The sequence below is a fragment of the Gobio gobio genome, assembly GCF_949357685.1.
Source record: "Gobio gobio genome assembly, chromosome: 23".
NCBI classification, from domain to species: domain Eukaryota; kingdom Metazoa; phylum Chordata; class Actinopteri; order Cypriniformes; family Gobionidae; genus Gobio; species Gobio gobio.
The window spans coordinates 41,347,740-41,371,722 of record NC_137119.1 but is presented as its reverse complement, the minus strand read 5'-3'; the positions used below and the strand labels follow the sequence as shown (position 1 = coordinate 41,371,722).

General features: G+C 36.4%; 1 protein-coding gene across 7 annotated transcripts in view; it reads left to right on the top strand.

The window, feature by feature from the left end:
• slc12a7b (solute carrier family 12 member 7b) overlaps positions 1-23,661 on the top strand; it is a 160,844-nt gene extending 137,183 nt beyond the window's left edge. For 2 of the 7 annotated variants that reach the window (XM_079806375.1, XM_079806377.1), the window contains exons 19-26: positions 4,066-4,232; positions 4,348-4,479; positions 7,377-7,484; positions 10,624-10,740; positions 13,096-13,271; positions 15,035-15,049; positions 16,505-16,638; positions 21,156-21,381. In XM_079806375.1, the coding sequence (XP_079662501.1) occupies positions 4,066-4,232; positions 4,348-4,479; positions 7,377-7,484; positions 10,624-10,740; positions 13,096-13,271; positions 15,035-15,049; positions 16,505-16,638; positions 21,156-21,247 (941 nt within the window). In that variant the 3' untranslated portion in view covers positions 21,248-21,381. Of the gene's footprint in view, positions 1-4,065; positions 4,233-4,347; positions 4,480-7,376; positions 7,485-10,623; positions 10,741-13,095; positions 13,289-15,034; positions 15,050-16,504; positions 16,639-21,155 lie in introns of all 7 variants that reach the window. The other 5 variants (XR_013815678.1, XR_013815679.1, XR_013815680.1 and 2 more) reach the window with 4 other exon arrangements.
• Positions 23,662-23,983: the final 322 nt, after the last annotated feature.

The following is a 23,983-nucleotide window of genomic DNA, read 5'->3' as shown; positions in this document are numbered from 1 at the left end:
AATATGAACACAAAATATTTCATGTTTTGTCTGGTCAACTTCATGTCATTTGTAAATATGCATCCTTTCCTGTCATTCAGACCTGCAACACATTTCAAAAATAGTTGGGACAGTAAAGCATTTACCACTTTGTAATGTTGCCATTCCTTTTCACAACACTTAAAAGACGTTTAGGGACTGAAGACACCAAGTGATGAAGTGTTTCAGGTGTAATTTTGTCCCATTCTTCCTGCAAACAAGTCTTAAGGTGGGCAACAGTACGGGGTCTTCGTTGTCCACATTCTCTATTGGAGACAGGTCGGGACTGAGGCAGGCCAGTCAAGTACCCGAACCCTCTTCCTCCACAGCCAGGACTTTTTAATGTGTGCTGAATGTGGTTTTGCATTGTCTTGTTGAAATATGCATGGACGTCCCTGGAAAAGATGTCTTCTTGAAGGCAGCATATTATGCTCCAAAACCTCTATGTACTTTCAGCATTAATGGTGCCTTCACAGAAGTGCAAGTTACCTTTGCCAAGGGCCCTGACACAACCCCATACCATGACAGACCCTGGCTTTTGGACTTGTTGCTGGTAACAGTCTGGATGATCCTTTTCTTCTTTGGTCCGGAGCACACGGCGTCCATTCCTCCCCAAAAAAATATCTGAAATACTGCTTCATCTGCCCACAGTACACGTGTCCACTGTGTGATGGTCCATCCCAGATGCCTCCGAGCCCAGAGAAGTCGACGGCGCTTCTGGACACTGTTAACATAGGGCTTCCTTTTGGCACAGTACAGTTTTAACTGGCATTTGTGGATGTAGCTACGTATTGTGGTACTTGACAAAGGTTTGCCAAAGTAGTCAAGATTCAAGATTCAAGATTCAAGAGTTTTATTTGTCACATACACAGTTATATACACAATATACAACTGGCAGTGAAATGTAAACAGGTCCGCTCCATGGACAGTGCAAATAACAGTTACAAGAAATTAAATAGAAATAGAATAAAATTAGAATAAAAAGTATTAACATAAGTAGAATTATAAATAAATCAAGTAAAAGATAAAAATAGGAAATAAGATAAAAATAAAAATATAAAAAATATGTGGATATGATAAGTGAGATAAACTGTAGACTTAAAAATAAGTGGTTAACATAAAATATATAATATGTATATATAAAGAAGTATAATGTGCAAGGTTTATTACAGGTTGTTACGCAGTAACAATAGGGACGTAAAGTGCAGTGCAATGGCAGTATGTGGATGTTAATGTTGAAAGACCGTATGTTTATGCGTGTGCGGGGGTGAAGTGAGTCACGTGACTGAGTTCAGGAGTCTGATGGCCTGGGGGAAGAAACTCCTCCTGAGTCTTTCAGTCTTTGCCATCAGGCTACGGAAGCGCTTACCAGATGGCAGCAGGGTGAAGTGAGAGTTTGCAGGGTGATTAATGTCTCTGATGATTTTAGTAGCTCTACCTCTGCAGCGTTTGGTGTAGATGTCCTGCAGAGACGGGAGAGCTGAGCCTGAGATGCGCTCGGATAAGCGCACCACTCTTTGCAGGGCTTTGCAGTCGTGACTGGTGCTGTTCCCGTACCACGCTGTGATGCACTGAGTCAGGACACTTTCTATCGCCCCTCGATAGAAAGTTTTCAGGATGGCTGGTGAAACCCTGAATTTCCTCAGCTGGCGCAGGTGGTACAGTCTTTGCCTGGCTTTTTTCACCTGTGTCTGGATGTGTGTAGTCCAGGTCAGATCCTCGGAGATGTTCACACCCAGGTATTTGAAGCTGCTCACTCTCTCTACCGGTGTCCCGCTGATCATGAGAGGGGAGTATGACCGATGCTGTCTCTTCCTGAAGTCCACAATCAGTTCTTTGGTCTTGTTAACATTCAGAGAGAGACAGTTGTCCTGGCACCATGATGTCAGTTGCTCCACTTCGTCCAAGTATGCCGTCTCATTGTTGTTGGAGATGAGACCCAGGACAACAGTATCATCAGCAAACTTGATGATCGAGGTGGAGCTGTGTGTGGACAAACAGTCATGGGTGTAGAGAGAGTAGAGCAGGGGACTCAGCACACAGCCCTGTGGAGCTCCAACACTCAGGGTGATGGAGGTGGAGGTGAACTGGCCTACTCTCACCGCCTGGGGTCTGCCAGTGAGGAAATCTTCAATCCAGAGGCAGAGAGAAGAATTCAGGCCTAGATCCAGGAGTTTGTGTGTTAGCTTAATGGGAACTATGGTGTTAAAGGCTGAGCTATAGTCAATAAATAGCAGCCTGACATAGTTCCCACTTTTGCTGTCGATGTGAGTGAGGCAGGAGTGAAGGACGTGAGAAATGGCATCTTCAGTCGATCTATTGGGACGATAGGCAAACTGAAGAGGGTCCAAAGTGTCAGGAATGGAGGAGCAAATGTTGTTTTTAATGAGTCTCTCAAAGACCTTCATGACTAAAGATGTGAGAGCCACTGGACGATAGTCATTTAGGCAAGAGGGTTTACTGATCTTAGGTACAGGGATGATGGAGGATCGTTTGAAGGAGGTGGGGACAACAGATGTAGCAAGGGACTCGTTGAATATGGATGTAAAGAGCCCTGCGAGCTGATCAGCACAGGACCGCAGAACACGACCTGAAATACCATCCGGCCCAGCAGCTTTCCTGACATCCACACGTTTGAGTGCCCTCCGAACCTCGTCCTCCGAGACAGAGATCACGTGACCGTTGCTGCTCTGAGGGACTCTCTCTGACGCGTCACTCGCCGGAGTCGCGCTGCCGCGATTACCATCAAAGCGAGCGTAGAAAGAGTTTAACTCGTTCACCAGTAACGGATCAGCTCTCACCTCTGCAGAGGATTTAGTTCCAAAAGCACAGATGGTTCTCAGTCCCTGCCACATCCGCCGGGAGTCGTTGAGTTGGAAATGAGATTCCACTCGGTCTTTATAGCGGAGTTTTGCGGCTTTAACGGCGCGCCGGAGGGCGTAACATGAAGCTTTGTACTCCCTCATATCCCCCGTTAGGAGACCGGCATTGTAAGCGGTGGTGCGCGAGTTTACTGCAGGTAAGCGGTGGTGCGCGAGTTTACTGCAGCCCATGTGCCTAAGCCCATGTTTTCCTGAGCCCATGTGGTGATATCGATTATAGATGAATGACGATTCTTGATGCAGTGCCGCCTGAGGGATCGGAGATCACGGTTGTTCAGCTTAGGCTTGCGCCCTTGTCCTTTACGCACTGAAATTCCTCCAGATTCCTTGAATCTTTTAATTATGTTATGCACTGTTGAATGTGAAATATCCAAATCTCTTCCTATCTTTCTTTGAGGAACATTGTTTTTTAACATTTCAATAATTTTCTCACGTATTTGTTGGCAAACTGGCGATCCTCGGCCCATCTTTGCTCCTAAAGGATTAGACCTTTCTTGGATGCTGCTTTTGTACCAAATCATAATTACAATCACCTGTTGACATCACCTGTTTCAAATCACATCATTATTTAACCATTTTACCTCATTACTAGCCCTAAATTGCTCCTGTCCCAACTTTTTTTTAAATGTGTTGCAGGTCTGAATGACAGGAAAGGATGCATATTTACAAATTACATGAAGTTGACCAGACAAAACATGAAATATTTTGTGTTCATATTGTCTGCAATGAAATACAAGTCAAAGTAAATTTAGAAATCACTTCTTTTTTTTTCCATACTGTCCCAACTTTTTCTGATTTGGGGTTGTATATTTGGATAGTTTACAAAATATAACTTTACTCTTATCATAATTGTATTGCATTGTGTTGTTTTAAACCCCAAACATTTAACTTAAAACATTCTTCATTAACGATTATTCAGTTATTTGTAAATATGCAATTTAATTGTAAAAAAACAAAAAAAAAATCAAAGTAGTTTCGATGTAGCTAGCTACATTTTGGTTGTAACTTGTAGTGTATCTAAGTACTTTTTCAGAAGGGTAGCTTGACTGTAGTTTAACTACTTTCATGTATAAGTAGCTTGTGCTTGTCAAACTACTGTTTCAGAGTAGCTTCCCCAACACTGAAGGAAACAAACCAGACTTTCTAAGATCATTTCTCTCCACAGAGACGGTCCGAGAGACGACTGCCGCTCATCAGGCTCTGCTGGTGGCCAAAAACGTGGACAGTTTCCCTCATCAGGAGCGTCTCAGTGAAGGAACCATCGACGTGTGGTGGATCGTTCATGACGGCGGGCTGTTGATGCTCCTGCCGTTCTTACTGCGCCAGCACAAGGTGCGGCCCTGAGCTTTATCTGAGCTTTATCTGAGCTTTATCGGAGCTTTATCTGAGCTTTCTCCTGCTTGGGAAAGTGTCATCACAGCTTCTCTCGCTCTTCTGCGTCTCTCAGGTGTGGAGGAAGTGTAAGATGCGCATTTTCACCGTGGCTCAGTTAGACGACAACAGCATCCAGATGAAGAAAGACCTGCAGATGTTCCTCTATCACCTCCGGCTCAACGCTGAGGTGGAGGTGGTGGAAATGGTGAGCAGATGCACATGCTTCTTCTGACACGGGATATAAAACGGGTTTTGCTGTACAGTAGGACTACATGTTTTTTTTCCCCTTCATTTATTGTATATATTATATTATATTTAGGGCTGGGCAAATTAACGCGTTAACGCGGCGATTAATTTTTTCAGCTTAACGCATTAAAAATATTTAACGCAAATAACGCAGCGTCCGTTTTTATATCCATTTTTGCTTAGCGTTACATGATCATCACGCTCTTATTCATGTAAATGCTTCTAAGCGCGACAAGACACAAGATGCCAATGTCCTGACTCCTGTCTGTGTGTGTGTGTGTGTGTGTGTGTGTGTGTCAAGAGTGTCCCTTGATTAGCTGACATGAGACGCATCCACACACTGTGTGTGTGTGTGTGTGTGTGTGTGTGTGTGGATGCGTCTCATGTCAGCTAATCAAGGGACACTCTTGACACACACACACACACACACACACACACACACCCACACACACAATCACACTCGACGCATAGATAGACTCGCGTCAGTTTCCTGCTCACATCGAGTTCTCTTTTGCTCTTGAACAAACAATAACACAGAGGAATTTGAGTATTCTCATATTACTAGTCTTAAATTAGTTAAATAACGTCTTAAATTAACTTAAAGAGTTGTGAGGAAATGAGATGCGCGGGACAGCGCGTGAGATCCGCGGCTGTTCTTAAAGTGACAGGAGCACTGATGATGATGTCATTAATGTTCATCAAAGAACAACGGCAACAGAGAAAATTGTAGCTTTAATGATGATTCATCTATATTTCATTTATTATTTATGCAGTTAAGAAAGATAACTATTACATTTCTGTATATGTATAACAGGGAAGGCCATGGGTAAATATAACATTTATTATTTTGGGTTTATGTAAAGATTGTTTTAAGTTCACTTAAATTAAAAAAAAAAATGTTTAAAGCCTAATAAATGTTGAAATTGGGAGCTTTCAGTTATACTGTAATGTAACATCATTAATGTTTCATAGAGACATCAGTATCAGTGATACTGGCCTTCATTCATAAAAAGATGACAATACAACACATATTTAAAATATGCTGTCTTTAAATTGTTTATACATTAATTTGGAGAGTAACTGAAATTATTACAATATCAAAATATTAAAAACTTAAAATATTAAAAACTTGCGATTAATCACGATTAATTACAGAAATAAATGTGATTAATTAGTTAATTTTTTTTAATCGATGCCCAGCACTAATTATATTATATTATATTATATTATATTATATTATATTATATTATATTATATTATATTATATTATATTATATTATATTATATTATATTATATTATATTATATTATATTAATTATATTATATTATATTATATTATATTATATTATATATATTATAATATATTATATTATATTATATTAATTATATTATATTGTTATATTATGTTATATTATTTTATATTATGTTATATTATATTATTATATTATTTTATATTATATTATATTATATTATATTATATTATATTATATTATATTATATTATATTATATTATATTATATTATATTATATTATATTATGTTATATTATGTTATGTTATATTATATGATATTATATTATATGATATTATATTATATATACATTTTAATAGTGTTAATTAATTTAATTTATATGCATATAGCATGTTTTAATTTTTGTATTATATTGTATTATAATCATTCTAAATACAGTATTATTGCTACATAATATTGAATAATCTTATTGTTATTTATAATTTATTCAATGTATTAATATAATATTTTAATTTGCATGTCATTATATTATAAGTATTTTTTATTGTTGCATAATACTAAATTATCTTATTATAATTGTATTATTATTATTTTATTTAATATAATAAATGTATATTATATTAATTATATTAAATTATTGCTAAATAATGTTGACTTATATGTTATTGTTGTTAATAATAATAATAATAATAATAATAATAATAATAATAATAATTAATAATAATTATAAGTTCATATCTTAATAAAATGTTTTCCTTTTTGTTATATAATTTTTTTAATATTATAAAATGTTTTTATACAATTCTTTTTATACAATTATTATAATTATGTATTATTGCTACCTAATATTGAATGATCTTATTATTATTATTATTATTATTATTAATAATTTATTTAACATACTAAAATATGATATACATATTCTAATATGAAATGTCAGTTTAATGTACATTTTTACATATCTGATTTATTATTAACATATTCATATTTTATTATGCAATAGTAATAATTTTGTAATAATTTATTAATGCATCATAATATTTATTTAACAGCTTCAATTTTCACAGGAAGCCTTTTGACGTTTTGTGTGTGCGGTTGATATATATATATTTTTAATATATTTGTTGAGGTAGAACTGTGATTTGCTAAACATGCTGTAAAAATATTATATTATATCATAATTTTAATAGTGTTAATATATTTAATATCTTTTAATATTTATTTTAGTTTTATTTAATATATTAATGTAATGTTTTAAAATTTTATATTATTATTTATGAATGATTAATTATTATATTATATTAGTTATATTATTGCTATATAATTTTTAATGAAGTATTGCTACGTAATGAATTATATTTTATTGTTGTTGTTATTATTATTAATAATAATAACTTTATATCTTAATAAAATGTTTTCTTTTTTGTTATATTATTTTATAATACAATTATTATTATAATGGTTTATTATTACTACCTAATATTGAATTATATGATTTACTGAACATAATGTGTGATGATGAGTGTAATATGTTGAGGTGTAACGGAGCCTGTGGTGTGTGTGTGTGTGTGTGTGTGTGTGTGTGTGTGTGTGTGTGTGTCTCCAGCATGACAGTGACATCTCCGCGTTCACCTATGAGAAGACTCTGGTGATGGAGCAGCGCTCTCAGATGCTGAAGCAGATGCAGCTGTCGAGGACGGAGCGCGAGCGAGAGGTCAGGTCTTCATTAATACTACATCAGCCAATCGCAACTAAACTATCAACATATCTACATATTTCATGTACATATTTCACTCGAAAAGCAAAAGAAACATAAGACTTTTTAAAAAAAAAAATAATTATTTGCATGCTATATTTTGTAAACCAATGTCATTAGGCAACTGTAATATGGTCAAAAAATCTATTTTCATTAGTGTAATGTAGATATTAATTTTCATAAATTCATGCATATACTATATGTGTGTATATATATATATGTGTGTATGATAGTATTATAGAGACATAATTATAGAAAAATGTGTGATTAATTAGTTATTTTTTTAATCGATTGTGTATATGGGTCAATAACAAATAAATTTTTTTTAGATAAAAAAAAAAATTTTTTTAGCAAAACTGTTTTGGCCAAAAGATGATTTCATATTGGTTTTTAGCTTTTAAGACAGCATTCATTCATTATCAAAGAAGATTTCTGATTTTACCACCCAGAAAATGTCAGGTGGTGCGACCATTTATTCATTTAAAATAATAAACATATACAATAATATACATATGAATTATTGTAGTGTCTAAAATGCATATCACACGATACATTCCCTTTCCATTTCTTTATGTGTTGCCCTTTTAGTCCAATTCATATAAACGGACACTCGATGTGTTCAAACACCCAATTTGTTTTTGTTTTTATGTTTTGTTTTTAACTGTAAAAATGTTTAGTATACATTATATAACGGTGTACAGTTATATTTCTTACTTCATTTTGCAATTGCAGTGGGAATTGATAGATTTAAAGGTAAATTTGCTGGTCAAACTCAATTCAAATCTAACAGGCATTAACTTGGACACCTATACAAATGTTTGACCATATGCTCAAGGTTATACATACATTTTTTTTAATCAAATACACATTTTCAAAGTTTTCCAGGGGTCATACCACCTGACAAGATATGTTGAATCAACCTCATCATTACTCAAAAATATCCAATGATCTAATATTTATGGGAGGGTGACTAACATTGTTACGGCATCACAGGGGTCCTCGGGGGTCTTCTGTCTGATGTCATATCCTGTCACATGGTTTTCTTAAAGGAACATTGCATAAAATGGCATTTTTATGTCGGTCGCTCTCCCTGACATTTGGAGAAGTACATTTTTCTCGGACAAAGGTTTTTGAAGTAATATAATAGTTTTGAAATAGGGCTGATACACTATTTCCCTTCATTAATAAGGAATTTAACATAAAATCATGCCAAACTTTTTGATTAAGAATTTGACTGAGAAAATTAAACGTTTTGTTTTCTGCTTGTGCGTTCGGACGGTTGCACCAACTGACATGGTGTCTTTTAAAACAACACAACTCAAAAAGTCAAATTAATTTCCCGAAAATGAAAAGAGTATCTTATAAAGGAAATATTGTAGATCAATTATGACATGTATTTATTAAAATTCTTTTTAGGAAAATAATGAATTCGGACACAAAAAATACATGTCATATATAAATTAAGCACATTTGTAAGTATATGTCATGTTAGTATTTATGAGATTATTGTATTTATTGTTTATAATACTACTGCAATATTAATATTTGTATCATTTATGCTGATTTCAATTGGACAGGATATTTTTGTTTTACGGTAATGACAGTTGTCATGAAAATCATGCAAAAAAATCCGCAATGGCCCTAAAAATAGGCAAAATATTAGGGGTGTAACGATTCGTTTTAACAACGATTCGATTCGTATCACGATTTGAGGTTGTCGATACGATTCAAGGACGATTTTGGTTAATTTAGAACGATACGATCCGAAACGATTCAGTGACCTGAAATCGATTCAGTAACTTTTTAGCCAAAAATTGTGTGACTGAAATAAATATCTGGATACTGGTCAGTGCAGGTAAAGTTTCCTAGATTCCTGTTGTTTCTTGTAAGGGAATCAGGTATCAATTAATTATGGATATAAACAAACAAGTAAACAACAATTAATGGCAAATGCATTCAAATTTTATTTGAATAAAGTGCAACCAACAGTTTAGGTTGAATTAACAGGAAGTTAACCTTTTCTGCTCTCATTTTCAATATTCAATACATATTCAATAAAAGCACAGTAAGTGCAACCAACATTTCAACAGTAGGTTAACCTGCTACTTCTGCTTTTGTTATCCAACATAATAATATTACAATATTAATATCAAAAATAAAGTGCAACTAACTTCTCTTCAGGTTTAATTAATAGTAGGTGTACCTGTTACTTTTGCTGTTGTTTTTCAACATTAAAATAATACAAATACAATATTAATATGAAAAATAAAGTGCAACCAACATTTCTTCAGTTTGAATAAACTGGCTGAACCTGCTACTACTCTCAGTTTAATAAACAAACAATATTTAACAAAAGATAAAATGTAACCAACTACTCTTCAATGACTCAACAGATTTCTTTTTCAAAAATATCAACATGATCTGACCGCAGAACACTTCTCTGTGCGTTCACTATGTCGCCAGCAGTACTAAAGACTCGCTCTGCTGGCACACTGGTGTCAGGAATGCACAGGTAACATTTAGCAAGGGTTGAAAGTACAGGTAACACGTTACTAACTTAGCTCTTTCTCCTGGTGACTTGATAATTTCTCGCTCGTTGGCTTCTCCTCTGCCATCCGCCATGCTGTTTTGTTTTCTTAGCGCTGCTGCTGGTGCGTGCGTGGCGATGATGTCACAGATAGGCAGACTGAATCGAGTAACGTTTAACGCCTTTATCATTAAAAGTGCTAAGAAAAAACATCCATTTAAAGTCTGACGTGCTTAAATCCAATGCGTTATTTCCTATGATCGATACAATCGATTGATTACCTTTTAAAACGATGTTAGATCGATATATGTCGTCCGGAAGGCCAACTTGCCGAGCACAGATCGATGTAGTTAGATCGTAGGAAAATAAATCGATACATCGATGTAGTAGATGAATCGTTACACCCCTACAAAATATGCTTTCTTGCTTTTCATTTTGCACTGACATTTCTTCATGAGATTGAAGAGAATGGTAATGTAGAAGAGCTGAGGGTCGCGGCGGTGGCGATTGCAGCTTGATGACTTGTGGTCCCTCTCTCATTTCTGCTACTCTGGGAAACGCAAACCTCAGATTCAAAGCATCACGGATGAATCGCGTAGCTCCATTCGGAGGAAGAACCAGAGCGGAGCCCACAGCTCGGGCGTCAATAACCAGAACAGCCAACTAGATGAGGAAAACCAAGACGAGGTAGAGCATCCGAAGGACTGAACCTCTACAAGTGCAGAGCCAGAGGACGGCTAGACTGCTCACGTATCGTTCATGTGTGCATAGCATTAGCTTTAGCATTGTGCTCCTCCCTTCAGAAACCTTCCCATCATGCATGTGGCAGTGACTTCATGCACGAGCATCTGTGAACTCTTGTGACCCCTCGTGATCGTCAATGACCCCTCTTTCCTTTCACCTCATTATGAACACAAGCGTAAAGAATGAAGAACGGTTGCACGTATCTCAGACTAATATAGATGCATGTGATCTAAAACATTCATCTGACATGCTTTTTTTTGAATATGGATTAGGGCTGCACGATTAAACGAAATCAAACCGCAATCGCGATTTGACTTATGTGCGATTATGAAAGCGCAAAGGCTGCGATTTTAATTAAATAAATAAATACCCAGCGTTTTAGTGAAGAGCGGCTCTTATAACGTGCGTTTGAAAAAAACAACACATGTCAAACAACTTCACAAACTAGTAATGTGAAGTGTTCATAAACCAACAAAATACGTTTAATAACACGCTTTAACTCACTTCATATCGTCAGTCGAGTGTTTGTGAGCTGACGTGGCTTCTTATCACAGAATGAGGCAGACAATGCTTACATTTTATAGGCAGTGATAAAGTCTATGTCAATTAGCACTGCTTTATTATTATAAAAATACCTGAGAAGGCTTAAAGAACTCAAATACACCATATATTGTCGCTGTCATGTGTTTATTGTCCTCATTTTTAATCAGTCAAAGCGTTTCTATCTTCCTTTTATTCAGCTACAGCGCTAGCTTAGCTTCACATTAGAGATTTCCTGAAAACAAGCAATTACTTCTCTAAAGAAATGTGGAGTTTCTGCTCGAGGGCGCCCTCTGGCCTCCAGTATGAATGAAACTTTTTGGTAACAAATGAGAAAAATACTTCTCTTTAAATACATGTATATGACAATCCATATGTTTTTCTTAAAGGGTTAGTTCACCCAAAAATGAAAATTCTGTCATTAATGACTTACCCTCATGTGGTTGGACACCCGTCAGACCTCCGTTCATCTTCAGACACAAATGAAGATATTTTAGTTGAAATCTGATGGCTCTGAAAGGCCTCCATTGGCTCAATGCACTTTACACTCTCAAGACCCTTAAAAGGTACTAAAGACGTCGATACAAAGTCCATCTCACTACAGTGGATCTACAATAACTTTATGAATCGGCGAGAATAGTTTTTGTGCGCAAAACAAACCCATAAATAACGACTTATATAGTGATGACGATTTCAAAACAAGGCATCATGAAGCTTCGAAGCGTTATGAATAAGTGAGTCGATTCAGTGGTTTGAATCGCCAAATTTCAGCAGTTTGGCGGTTTGACACGCGATCCGAATCATGATTCGACTCACTGATTCATAACGCTTCGAAGCTTCATGATGCCTCGTTTTGAAATCGTCATCACTATATAAGTCGTTATTTAGGGTTTTTTTGCGCACAAAAACTATTGTCGCCGATTCATAAAGTTATTGTAGAACCACTGTAGTGAGATGGACTTTGTAACAACGTCTTTAGTGCCTTTTAAGGGTCTTGAGAGTGTAAAGTGCCATTGAGCCAATGGAGGCCTTTCAGAGCATCAGATTTACACTAAAATATCTTCATTTGTGTCTGATGATGAACGGAGGTCTGACGGGTGTCGAACGACATGAGGGTAAGATATTAATGACAGAATTTTCATTTTTGGGTGAACTAACCCTTTAATGACATAGACTTTAAGAAATTGATATCACAGATAAAAAGCACAGATTTTTATAATAATAATAATTTTACGATAAATCCTTAGACCTTTCTTATGATTTTTAGTCAGGCTGTCTGCATATTAACAGGAAACACAGCAGGTTTTTTTGTAAAATAAAATGTTCTGTAAAATATAAATATTATTATTATTATTATTAGTAGTAGTAGTAGTAGTAGTAGTAGTAGTAGTAGTATTATATTGTTATATTTATTCTTAAATACTCTATTTTTAATAATGAAAATGTTTTTGTAATAGTAATATTTATTATTTTGTTAAATATTTTTATTTAGCAGTAATAATAATCATAATTATTATTAGTCATATTAATATATAAACACAAAATGTTATACACACACACTTTTCATTTGTAAAAAATACAAATAAAAATTGAATTCAAATCGCAAATCGCAATTTTAACCAGAATAATCGCAATTAGATATTTTCCCCAAATCGTGCAGCCCTAATATAGATCTCAGCACATTTAAATATCTTTGTGCAGTTTGGAGACTGTTGTGGTTGTTTAGTGTTGATTTATTGCTGTAATCTGCCGTCACAGGCCCAGCTGATCCACGACAGAAACACGGCGTCTCACGCGGCGCTGAACGACAAGGCCGACGCGGCCCCGGAGCGAGTCCACATGACCTGGACCAAAGAGAAGTTCTTCACCGAACGCAACCGCAACCGAGAGCCCAACACAAACATGGCCGTGCGAGACCTTTTCAACATGAGACCGTGAGTTGGGGACCTTTGCATCACTCTATCGTGTGCTTTCAATACTTCACTCGAAAAATGCTGGGTTAAAAACAACCCAAGTAGGGTTGAAAATGGACAAACCCAGCAATTGGGTTGTTTTAGCCCTGCGGTTGGGTTAAATGTTTGATTAAAACAACCCAATCCATTTTCTGGTTTTGTCTATTTTCGAGCCAACTTGGGTTGTTTTTGACCCAGCATTCGAATGAACGTTTGACTGGGACGCATGAGCACAAAAGCCCAGAGCCTTCTGGGTATTTAAAGCACACGGTCAGCATGATGTGTGTGTGTGTGTGTGTGTGTATGTGTCATCATGTGTGACGGGCACGCTTTCATCATGTGTCTGTGTTCATAGATTCATAGATTATTGACATGTTTTTTCATTTTTATGTGATAGTGATAACTCTATTCCTCTCGTGACGTCCTCTCCACTGGTTACTAATGACACGATCATGATTCACAAATTCAGAAGATAAAAAGAAAATATGTCTAATAAAGAAAATTTATATATTTATTTAATTATTTGATTTTTTTTTATTTAATTTGTCATTTGCATATATATATATATGTTTTTGTTAAGATCCAAATTTTCCTATTAATTATTTTGGAAGAATAAACGTACAAACACAATAATATCGAAAGCTGTCAACAACTTAGACACTTTTTCTAATAAAAGTGCTTTTAAATATTTGTATCATTATTATTATTATTATACATTATTTTATTATTATTATTTTTATAATAATATGAATATTTGATTTTAATTTATCAACACTTGTATATATTTGTATTATTTGTATTTTATACATTTTTATTAATTTGTCATTTTCATATTATTTTACTTTTTATTATTTTTATTATATAAATTTGTTATCATTATTATTATTATTACATTTATTTGATTATTTATTATTTTATTTTATTTGTCAACAATTTTATATTTTTTTATTATTTGTATTTTATATATAAAAAAATATTTCCTATTAATTTTTAAATATGACCTCAGGGTTAAAGTCTGTCAGGGACATCGTTTTTGTTAAGATCCACATTTTCCTATTAATTCATTTTGAAGAATAAATGTACAAACACAATAATATCAAAAGCGGTCAACAACTGAGACACTAGTTCTAATAAAAGTGCTTTTAAATATTTGTATCATTATTATTATTATTATTATTATATTCTTTATTTATATATTTGTTCAATTATTTGATTAATTATTTATTTAATTTTATTTGTCAACAATTGTATATATTTTTTATTATTTGTATTTTATGATTTTTTTATAATTTCTTATACATTTATAAATATCAGGAACGTTGTTTTTGTTAAGATCCACATTTTCCTCTTAATTTTTGTTAGAATAATGCATTTTTTTTAGTACTAACACAATAATATTAAAAGCTTTCAAGCACTATTTCTAATAAAAGTGCTTTGTGAGATTTCTGTGACAGCATTATGTATTTGATTTGAATTAGTCTTCTTAGTTTCTTTTGAAAGATGAGCTAAAGGTTAATGTAAGTCTATGCAGAACATAATTTCTGTCAAGATTTTCCTGTTATTTATTTGAGAATCATGATCTTAAAAACCATGAGCAAACTGGACAGATGTAATGATATGAAGCTGTGTGAGGGCAGTGATCAGTGTGTGTGTGTGTGTGTGTGTGTGTGTGTGTGTGTGTGTGTGTAGCTGGAGGAAGCGTCTAAGCCTGTCTCTGTTGTTCTGTCCTGTTTTCCTCTTTCTAGCGAATGGGAGAGTCTGTAAGTCACATTTCTCTGTACTGTAGCTGTGTCTGTCTTCATGTCTGTCTCAAACCCTCCAGCACGCTGGATTATTCACGCATATACGTGTGTGTGTGTGTGTGTGTGTGTGTGTGTGTGTGTGTGAGCATGCATGTGTGTTTCCATCCCAGCATTCCCTCGTGTCCATCACCGCTTGTCCTGAGAGATGCAGAAGCTCATGTGTGCTCATAATGAAAACTTGTGCTTCAGCTTCACCTGTTGTGCCTCACATCATCTTTGATTTACATTTAATATTGACTTATTATTTATTATTAATAATAATAATAATAAATATAGATAATGCAAATAATAATAATAATAATGCACATAATAATAATAACAATGCAAGTGATAATAATTATTATTAATTAGATAATTATTTATATACAGTAAAACTGTTTTTTATTTAGTATTTATTTATTGTGGTATATTTATAGTTAATAGAGTGGCATCAATATCATTATTTGCGTTATTATACTTTTATATACAGTAAAACTTTTATTTATTTAGTGTTTATTGTGGTATTTTTACTGCAGTTATTAAAATGGCATTATTATTATTATGTGCATTATTATATTTTACATACAGTAAACAAATATTTATTTAGTGTTTATTTATTGTGGTATTTTTGCTGCAGTTCACAGAGTGGCATAATTATTATTATTTGCATTATTTATATGTTTTATATACAGTTAAACTTGTATTTGTTTATTTATTGTATATTTTTTATTACTATATGTATTTGCTGCAGTTAGAGTTGCATCATTATTATTATTTGCATTATTTATATTTTATATAAACTAAAACTTTTATTTATTTAGAGTTTATTTCTTGTGGTATTTTTACTGCAGTTAATAGAGTGGCATAATTATTATTATTTGCATTTATTGATGTATTTGTTTGATTATGTAGCAGCTCATAGTGGCACCAGGTGGCGCTGAGGCACAAGTTTGGATTCAACTGTATTTGTGATGTCATAATTTATGCTTTATTAAAGGCATATGCATATGCTGTGCATGTCAATGTTGCGCACACTAACCTCAAACAGGCTTTATTATATCACTAATAAATCATGTAAATGATGCTTGTAAATGATCAAGAGCTTTGCCGCACTTACACTGCACACATTGCACAGCTGCGATCTCTGTTATACAGTTTAGCAGCTTTATATTTGAGCACAGAATGACAACATTGACCAATCAGGATCAAATATTGCTGTGATAATAGAGACATTTATATTTGAGTCCAGATGTCACACGTGGGCTCAAATGTAAAATATGAATATAAAGCTGTGCTTTGCAAATATACTAAAAGTAGACTGAACATAAGCTTTGTTTAGCCCTGTACTTTTGCAGGATTTTGAACGTGTAATATGATTGGGTCACACGGTCTGACTTGTATTTTTGTGTCCATCATCACATGACTCTGACACAGGAACCATTCGAACGTGCGCTGCATGCACACAGCGGTCAAACTGAATGAAGTGGTGGTCAACAAGTCTCAGGGGGCGCACCTGGTCCTCCTCAACATGCCCGGCCCGCCGAAGAACCGGGGCGGCGATGAGAACTGTATCTTTTTTGTTAAAGGGATAGTTCACTCAAAAATAAAATTCTGTCATCATTTACTCACCTGTGAGTTGCTGGTCCCCATTGACTTCCATAGTATGATCAGGCATAACATTATGACCGGTGAAGTGAATAACACTGATGGTCTCTTCATCTCCTGTTAGTGGGTGGGATATATTAGGCAGCAAGTGAACATTTTATGTTGTGTTAGAAGCAGGAAAAATGGGCAAGCGTTAGGATTTGAGCGAGTTTGACAAGGGCCAGATTGTGATGGCTAGACGACTGGGTCAGAGCATCTCCAAAACTGCAGCTCTTGATATTTTCATTTCAAAACGATGAAATGTCATACAAAATGTCAAGTAGGCCTAGTTTGCATCACTTGATTTGACTGCGGTTCGCTGAATGTTTTTATCGTAAAAAAATGGTCAAATATTAAATCTTTAGCTACTGATATCTTACAACACACTCTTTCGCTGCTACAACTCCAAATCAGAAAAGGTTGGGACAGTATGGAAAACGCAAAAAAAAAAAGTGATTTCTAAATTTACTTTGACTTGTATTTCATTGCAGACAATATGAACACAAAATATTTCATGTTTTGTCTGGTCAACTTCATGTCATTTGTAAATATGCATCCTTTCCTGTCATTCAGACCTGCAACACATTTCAAAAAAAGTTGGGACAGGAGCAATTTAGGGCTAGTAATGAGGTAAAATGGTTAAATAATGATGTGATTTGAAACAGGTGATGTCAACAGGTGATTGTAATTATGATTTGGTTCAAAAGCAGCATCCAAGAAAGGTCTAATACTTTAGGAGCAAAGATGGGCCGAGGATCGCCAGTTTGCCAACAAATACGTGAGAAAATTATTGAAATGTTTAAAAACAATGTTCCTCAAAGAAAGATAGGAAGAGATTTGGATATTTCACATTCAACAGTGCATAACATATTAAAAGATTCAAGGAATCTGGAGGAATTTCAGTGCGTAAAGGACAAGGGCGCAAGCCTAAGCTGAACAACCGTGATCTCCGACCCCTCAGGCGGCACTGCATCAAGAATCGTCATTCATCTATAAGCGATATCACCACATGGGCTCAGGACTACTTTGGCAAACCTTTGTCAAGTACCACAATACGTAGTTACATCCACAAATGCCAGTTAAAACTGTCCTGTGCCAAAAGGAAGCCCTATGTTAACAGTGTCCAGAAGCGCCGTCGACTTCTCTGGGCTCGGAGGCATCTGGGATGGACCATCACACAGTGGAAACGTGTACTGTGGTCAGATGAAGCAGTATTTCAGGTATTTTTTGGGAGGAATGGACGCCGTGTGCTCCGGACCAAAGAAGAAAAGGATCATCCAGACTGTTACCAGCAACAAGTCCAGAAGCCAGGGTCTGTCATGGTATGGGGTTGTGTCAGGGCCCTTGGCAAAGGTAACTTGCACTTCTGTAAAGGCACCATTAATGCTGAAAAGTACATAGAGATTTTGGAGCATAAGAGCCTTCAAGAAGACATCTTTTCCAGGGACGTCCATGCATATTTTAACAAGACAATGCAAAACCACATTCAGCACACATTACAAAGTCCTGGCTGCGGAGGAAGAGGGTTCGGGTACTTGACTGGCCTGCCTCAGTCCCGACCTGTCTCCAATAGAGAATGTGTAATTTACACCTGAAACACTTCATCACTTGGTGTCTTCAGTCCCTAAACGTCTTTTAAGTGTTGTGAAAAGGAATGGCAACAAAGTGGTAAATGTTTTAAACAAAGTTACAAAGTGGTAAATTGCTCCTGTCCCAACTTTTTTTGAAATGTGTTGCAGGTCTGAATGACAGGAAAGGATGCATATTTACAAATGACATGAAGTTGACCAGACAAAACATGAAATATTTTGTGTTCATATTGTCTGCAATGAAATACAAGTCAAAGTAAATTTAGAAATCACTTCTTTTTTTATTTATTTGCGTTTTCCATACTGTCCCAACTTTTTCTGATTTGGGGTTGTATAACTAAAGTGTTGCATTGGAATTCGCACTAATAATAAGCCCCGCCTTCTAGGGCTGCACGATATGAGGAAAAGCTGCGATGTGTGATAACATTGTTTAATATTGCGATGACGATATGACTTGCGATAAATATTCAAATGTGAACGTTAGCTATACTGTTCCCATGTCTTAGTGCTTTAATAGGTCGTGTTCAGTGTTGGGCAGTAACGTAATACCGGCATTACGCATTCAGAATACATATTATGAGTAACTGTATTCCGTTACAGTTACAATTTAAATAGTTGATTTTTAGAATACAGTTACATTGTTGAAATCAATGGATAACATTAACGATACTTCTCTGCTTCAAGTTTTTATTTACTCTCGAAATAAATTAAGGCAACTCAATGCATTTTTCAGAAGCCCCAATATGAAAACGAAAAAATGCACGGTTTGCGTGATCAGTCACAATGGAGTCGGAAGACGAGGTAGAAATGGAGCCAGAAAATAAATAAAAAAAAAATCCAGAACAACAGAGCCAGGGCAAGAAAGCGTTTCTATCTTGGAAATTAAAACAGTATTTCATATTAAAGAAAGAGAAAGGAGAACGAAATATAACACTGCAGTGTAACTGGTTGGGGGTGGCGGCTACACACGCACGCCTATATATATATTTTTATACAGCCTATATTTTATATATCCTCAATTAAATAGCCTACATTTTGAAAATAAAAAATATAAACAAGGCTCAAACATGCGTGTTTATTTTACGAAACGAAATGATCTTCCGCAGGGTCAAGAACTTAGGCTTTGTTTGATTATGCGCTGTGAGAGAAAGCGAAACTAAAAATCTCCGGCGTGTATGAAATACGCTATACACAAATACCTGACCAAGTCTAATAGCAACCACAAACTGTGTTAAATAAAGTAAAGTTTGAAGTAAAATTTATCTGTCCTACTCTGTTTTCTACTTTACCACAGTAAATGATGCGAATATAGCCTACTCCTAAAAAAAAATCAAACAAGGAAGAAACGTTTAATCCCCTGTAAGAGACGTAAATGAGAATTTGGGAAAATAAATAAGAGATGCCATGTCCAGTAGAATAAAATGGAGTAAGCCTATTGTTAAATTCAGGGAAAATCGTGTGACCAGATAGCAAAACGCAAGCAAACTTAAATTTGGCTCACCACACAAAGCCTCTCTCGTTCGGCATGGATCCATTTGTTTCCGTGGCTGCGATGTAACATTTAATTGTGAACCTATTATTTATTTTGTAAATAAAGCTTTGTGCTTCACTCGTGTCATAATATTCGCGTAAAAAAGCATTCACATACAAAAAAAAATGTTTTGGCCGACCACCGCCGCCGCCTGCTTAGTTGACGTGCAACTTTACATTCTCCTATGCGCTGATTTACCAGCCCAAGAGCCGTTGACGTTAGCTAAATATTTTATAATATTTAGTAAGCAGGATTTGATGGCCGCCTTCCTATACTTATAAAATGCAATTCAATGTGGAAGTAATCCAAGTATTCAGAATACGTTACTCAGATTGGCGCATGTAATGAACTGTTTTCCCTTATTCATCGTGTCAGGCTGTCTGTTGCGATGAGTTCATATCGCGATGACGATGAAAATTCGATGTATCGTTCAGCCCTACCGCCTTCTTTGATTTGATTGGCCATCTCACTCATTCTGAGAGTGAGGAGCGCTGTTAGACCGCTGAGGCAGACCAACCTAAAAATTTTACATTTGACTTTTGTCATCCTAGTAACAAACAGAGCACTGTGTAATGGAGTACAGCAGAGCAGCATCAAGAATATCAAATATTGGGGGGGACAATTTGTCCATTTCCAATAATTCGGGGGGATTTGTCCCCCTTGATGTCTATGGTGGTTACTGCCCTGGTAAAATCACTGTAATGCACAACCTTGAGAAGATTACTGCTTTATTTAACCATAGACTGTAAAAAAAATATGGGCGTAGTGTCCGTGACGTCACCCATAAGATTCTGAAGAGCCGTTTTTAAGAGTAAAGTAGGGTCGAGCTGGCCGTCGCCATCTTGTCAGCGCATCACTCCAGGATAACAGAAAATGGGCAAAGAGGCGGGACGTGGGCGGAGCTGAGGTGACGTGATGACTAATAGACAGCAGACAAACGACAATCCACCTGTCGCTCAAAGTGGCCACGCCCTTAATTATGCAGAACTTTAAGGCTTTATATAATGTAAACGAATGAGTTATAAAAACATTCCCCCCCTCACAGTCATCATGAAGGGCAAAATTAGCCTTATAGACCAAAACCACAATGTGTCCCAGACTGTAAACACGTGTTCTTCTGCTGTAAAGTTGGGCATTTTAACATGAGCTCAATGAGATTCTGCTCCTTCTGGAGTCTGTCTCTAGTGGCCAGTCCATGAACTGCAGTTTAACTCACTTCCGTATCGGCTTGTATATTACTAAAATTATTTTTTATACACAGACATCTTCCCAAAAGCATGGAATACATGTTGCATGTTTATCCTTGACCGATGCGTCTCAGACATGGAGTTTCTGGAGGTGATGATGGAGGGTCTCAACCGGGTCCTGTTGGTGCGCGGCGGTGGCCGAGAAGTCATCACCATATATTCATAAAGTGGATTGCGGCCTGACGCCCCTCCGGCAGGAATTCTGTTTGTTATTTTTTTGTTTCCAGAGCCACGTGAAAACCTAGCGGTGGTTTACAGCAGCATCACGTCCGGCTGCGTTTATTAGGGGACAGAGACATTGTGACCCTCCTGAAGAGACTCAACGTGAAGCACCTGTGAAGCGGCGAGACCATCCGCGACGCGCCATACCGACACTTTAATTTATGCTCATTGACTTTCAATGTTTTTTTGTTCGTACAATGCTAGTTTATGTCTGTGGCAGTGGTTGTTTGTTTCCGTCCGGTTGGTTGGTTTTCAAGAGGTCGAAGACTTTTCCAGGAGCGTGCGAATGGCTTTAGCTTTGCAAAAGTAGGAGCGTTTCGTAATGCCTGTTTAACATGGATTCATTCGTAAAGTCCATCTGCTCGCCTCCGTCATGAACCTGCATCGCTTTTATTATTCGCGTATGTAATTGTCGCTTGATACCTAAAATAACATCCGTCTTCGGAGAGCCAGGCGTGCGTTTCCCGGCTGATCATATCCATGATGGGAAAGCACGCCTGATATCAAGGGAACGTGTAGAGGCTGAATGTGTCAGACGACTGACTTTATGATATGGAATGTGCAATAATTTTATTTTTTTTAACCAAGGCATCGCTGACCAAGGGTTCTGTATTATGAAATGTTTAATGCGAACGGCGTTGAAGGAGAACAGCCGTATGTGTGACCGGCCGGCGCTGCTCTCATTATTGAGCACTGAGGTTTGGTTTTGGCTCCATCTCGGCATGAGTTACTGAAATCCGGATGATTTCAGCTGTATTTGCACTTTTTACGTATTTTTTTTTATTGTGTGATGAAAGCAAAAGGCACGGCTGACCCGTCCCACACAACATTTGCGGATGATCAGAACCAGCACGCTCAGCAATAAACATGTTTCTCATTAACTGGAACGTTTAAAAGTGTCACGCATGTTAACCGGTTACCGTCCAGGTTATCTTTCTCATCAGGCTTGAAGGTGAAGTGTGTTATTTCTGCAGGAGTGACACAAACGAGCTGGACGTGGGCTCGACCAATGGAGTGACGTTGGGGGCGGGGCTTTCTGTTTTTGACCAATAGCAGATGGAACAGTTTGAAGGCAGACATTGTATAGACTTGGTCTGCATTACTGGGAACGCCCACAAAAACGTCATATTCGCCGTGAGGGAAAACAAGCCATTAGAATGAATGCACATAGACCTTGTTAGACGCTTTATCTTTACTCTTTGTAATGATTATGATTTATTTTTGCTTGATGCAGTGCTGAAAAGTTGCCATGTGGAGTTCTGCACCTCTACACTCTAAAAAATGCTGGGTTGAAAATGGACTAACCCAGCAATTGGGTTGTTTTAAGCAAACATTTAACCCAACCGCTGAGTTAAAACGACCCATTCACTGGGTTAAAACAACCCAATTGCTGGGTTTAGAGTGTAGTAAGTTAAAAAACCCTGATCTGAAGTTTTATACTGCCAAATAAACAGACAGAGCCGTTCGTCAGTTCCGAAAGCCTGTGAAATACGTCCATTACAATGAAACATTTGCACTACATGATGCTGGTATTATTGTAAAGATTAAAAAAGAGATTTCATTCATTGCAATGGCAAAAGTTTGTTGAACAAAACACTAATTAAGTCTTGTCACGGGACTCAATTTATCGTTAAAGCAGTTTTTCACGATGAGTGATCACATAGCCACATAATGCGTGAGGTTATTAAAGGTGCACTGTGTACGTTTTCCGTCCGCTAGAGGTCGCCTGTTCAAAACAAAGGCGTAGTTTGATGACGTCAAGTTTGAGCGCAGAATCTGGGGACATGTGGTCTTCACCTCACAGCCGGTGGAAAAGAATCGGGATAGGACTCGGGCAGAAATCATGTTCAGGGATGTGATTATTAACGTTACTGTAGTGAAGCAGAGCAGGACCGAGTGTTGTGGAGCTGAGGAACCGCTGGAGTGATTGTTAATGAGAAGAGTGGAGGGACTTTTATTATGACAGTCGCCGGCGGGACTTTTATTATGCCACAGTCGCCAGCGCCACCTCCGGTTTTCCGGTCATGAGTGTGAGGTAACGCAGCTCTGTTGATAATATTACACACATCTGAGTGTGTTAAATTATGTTATGACGTTACTCTGTGCGTTATCTCGGCGGCTGCTATGACACTTGTTCACACTGCAGTGAGAGTAAAGCGTTTCTGCAAAATAAAACGGAAACCGAGGGGAACGCGGATATGATGTCATCAACAGGCGACTCCTTCGCACGTCCCGGTTCCTTGGTTACAATAGCAATTTCTCACGATTTACAAATAGTTGGAATCATTTGGTATATTGTAAGTACTCGACTGAACAAAATATATAACACTGGCCTAGAGGTTTTTGGATATTTTACTCAAAAAAATTTACATAGGGCACCTTTAATGTACAAAACATTCAAAAGTCTAGTTTATTTCATGATGGGAAGGGCTGGGCTCATGCTTGTGCTTCAAACTGATAGTCACATTATACGACATTTTCTTGTCAAAATGCTGCTCACACAAATATTACACAACATAATAGAGACTACTTCATAAATCACCCAGTCTTTTGATTAAGACGGTTGCTATAAAAAAAACGTGGCTATTGTCAGTAATTCTAATAGTATTGTGACACTGACATATCAACTCCAAATATCAATTTCATAGCACAAGACACGTTTTATGATCATTTTAAAATG